Here is a 2,374-nt window from a genome sequence, read left to right as displayed (position 1 = left end):
TCTGCCCTCCTCCGGCCTGCACCCGGGAGCACCCAGGTGAGCCCCCACCCTCCGCCTCGCCCTCCCGCTGCCCTGTGTGACAAGCGGGCACAGGGAGACCCACGCGTGATCTGTGCCACCCCCCTGCCACCCCCCTCTCTCCCCGCAGGCTCTGAGTGACAGCGGGCGGAAGGACCTGGCCATGGAGCAGGATTTGGCCAAGGAAATGTAAGAGGCGGCCGCGTTCCCCACAGCTTCGGGCACCCGCATCTGGCTTGTAAAAACCAACAAAGCAACACCCCAAAATGTAAAGCATTTCAGGGGGGAATAAGTCTCCCTTGTTGCTTTGCGCCCCCCCCAAAATTAAGGGGCTCCCAGCTCCATCTTCCCCCAAAATCACTCAAACTCTCTGAGCACTGAGCCCCGGCTGGTTTCCCTTTGCTGGTGGCAGTGGGGAGCTGCAGGTGCTGAGGTGCCAATGTCCTGGACCCATCCAGTCCATTCGTGGGATAAGTAACTAAATTAGCCATTTGCTCCCCGAGATCCTAATTGCAGCCTCCTGGGGGGGGGCGTCTCACCAGGGTCCCTGCACCCTGATGAGGTGGGATTCCCCTGGGGCAGGAGGATATTTAGTAACCCTGATGCACTGCGACCTTTCCTCACTGTTTTTGCTCCCCTCTTCCAGCATCCTGGGCATACAAGCCATGGAGCTGCTGGAGGAGGGCGAGATCACCAAAGAGGTGGAACCAGGTATAAAGGTCTTCTCCAGCAGTGCCTGGGCTCGATGGGGCCCCCGCCAAGCCCAGGTGGGACCGGAGGAGGACCGCGACCACCTCCACCACCCCCAGGATGAAGCCAGGGAGGCCGATGCCCACAGGCCACCCCAGACACTGTCCCTGGAGGTGCAGAGCAGCCCGGAGAAGGACCACGACCATCTCCACCACAGCTGAGTGGAGACATGCCTGGGCTGCGAAATGAGTGGTGGGATCCACCCCTGGGGCTTCCTGAGGGGACTCGTCCCTCACTACCCACCCTTGAGCCCACCCAGTAAACCCATTCCCGCTTCCACATCCTGGTGGGCTCCTTATTGCTGCCAGAAACGTATCGCTAAGTGCAGGGCCCCCAAATCTGGGGAATCCCCCTCCTCGGGCTTGCCCCAAGACCCTGGGCAGGGTGAGGATGATGCTTCGGGGTGGGGGACTCAGCCCATCACCCCAGCCTCAGTTCAGCCCAGGTGGGGCTGAGGCCAGGCAAACTCAGCGCATCAGTGTTGTGCCCAAGAAGGTGCCGCAGGCTGTCCCCTCCCCAGGGGACACATGGACCTATTGCTCCACTAGGCTGCTCTTGCCCAGCCCAGCATCGGAGAGCAGTGTGATGGAGTGGGGGCGTCTCAGTGAATCCCAACACTTCCCAGCTCAGGGGGGACACCACAGCAAGGATGCCCCATTTCCCGGCATCACCAGGAAAACCTTTTAATAGCAATGGCAAAGGTGGTCCCTGCTGCTGGTTGTCTCACCCCAGGCAAGTTATTGCTCGCCGCTGGGTTCCAGACCCCCTCTGTGGGGTGACGCAGGGGGCTGATGGGCAGCAGGCAGCCATGGGGACCTGGACCACCCTGGGCTTAGCTGTCGGTGAAGTTCGCCTTGCGCTTCTCCACGAACGCTGTCATCCCCTCCTTGCGGTCGCCCTGTGAGGAGCGGAGAGGTGAGGTTGGGGTGGGCTGCAACAGCCCCACTATCCCCCCCGCGATGGGGCTGACCCCCCTACTCACAGTGGCGAAGGTGGCATAAAAAAGTCGCTTCTCCGTCCTGGTCCCCTCCGCCAGTGTCGTCTCGAAGGCTGAGAGCAAGGGAGAAGTTGGGGAGACCCTGTTGCCTGGCCCCACAGCCCCCCCAGGGGGGTTCCTGGTTGGCCCCCCCAGCCCCTACCAGCATTGACTGACTCCTTCGCCATGGCGGCCACCAGCTTGGAGTTGCTGGCGATCTTTTCAGCGCAGGCAATGGCCGCGTCCAGCAGCTTCTCCACAGGGAAGACCTTGCTGACCAGACCTAGGATGGATAGTGGGAGGTGGTGGAGTGGGGGGATGGCTCCCCGCCAGATGCCCGCTGTGCCAGGGCTGGCTCGCGCCCCTACCTGCCTCCTTTGCCTCTGCTGCCGAAATCCGGTCCCCAGTGAGGACCATCTCCATTGCCAGTGACTTCCCCACCGCCCTGGTCAACCTCTGCGTCCCTCCGGCACCTGGAGCCGTTTGGGGAAGGGAAAGGTCCAGAGAGGGACACCTGGGTGTCCCCGCTCCGGCTGGGATGGACCTCCCTTGGTGAGTGCCCCCCACTCACCTGGGATGGTCCCCAGCAGGATTTCGGGTTGTCCGAACTGCGCCTTCTCCCAGGCCTAG

The 2,374-nt window shown here is 62.6% G+C and overlaps 1 protein-coding gene across 1 annotated transcript in view; it reads right to left on the bottom strand.

Annotated features, from left to right (window-relative positions):
- Positions 1 to 1,395: 1,395 nt before the first annotated feature.
- Positions 1,396 to 2,374, bottom strand: part of ECHS1 (enoyl CoA hydratase, short chain, 1, mitochondrial) — a gene marked incomplete at its 5' end in the record, with an annotated part of 1,578 nt that continues 599 nt past the window's right edge. The window contains 5 exons of the mRNA XM_009332785.1: positions 1,396 to 1,666; positions 1,751 to 1,818; positions 1,908 to 2,027; positions 2,113 to 2,217; positions 2,316 to 2,370. Coding sequence (XP_009331060.1) covers positions 1,601 to 1,666; positions 1,751 to 1,818; positions 1,908 to 2,027; positions 2,113 to 2,217; positions 2,316 to 2,370 — 414 coding nt within the window. The remainder of the gene's footprint in view (positions 1,667 to 1,750; positions 1,819 to 1,907; positions 2,028 to 2,112; positions 2,218 to 2,315; positions 2,371 to 2,374) is intronic.

This window comes from Pygoscelis adeliae, unplaced genomic scaffold (genome assembly GCF_000699105.1).
Source record: "Pygoscelis adeliae isolate BGI_AS28 unplaced genomic scaffold, ASM69910v1 Scaffold139, whole genome shotgun sequence".
Taxonomy (NCBI): domain Eukaryota; kingdom Metazoa; phylum Chordata; class Aves; order Sphenisciformes; family Spheniscidae; genus Pygoscelis; species Pygoscelis adeliae.
The sequence above is the reverse complement of the archived record's forward strand: the minus strand, read 5'-3'. Positions and strand labels throughout refer to the sequence as shown.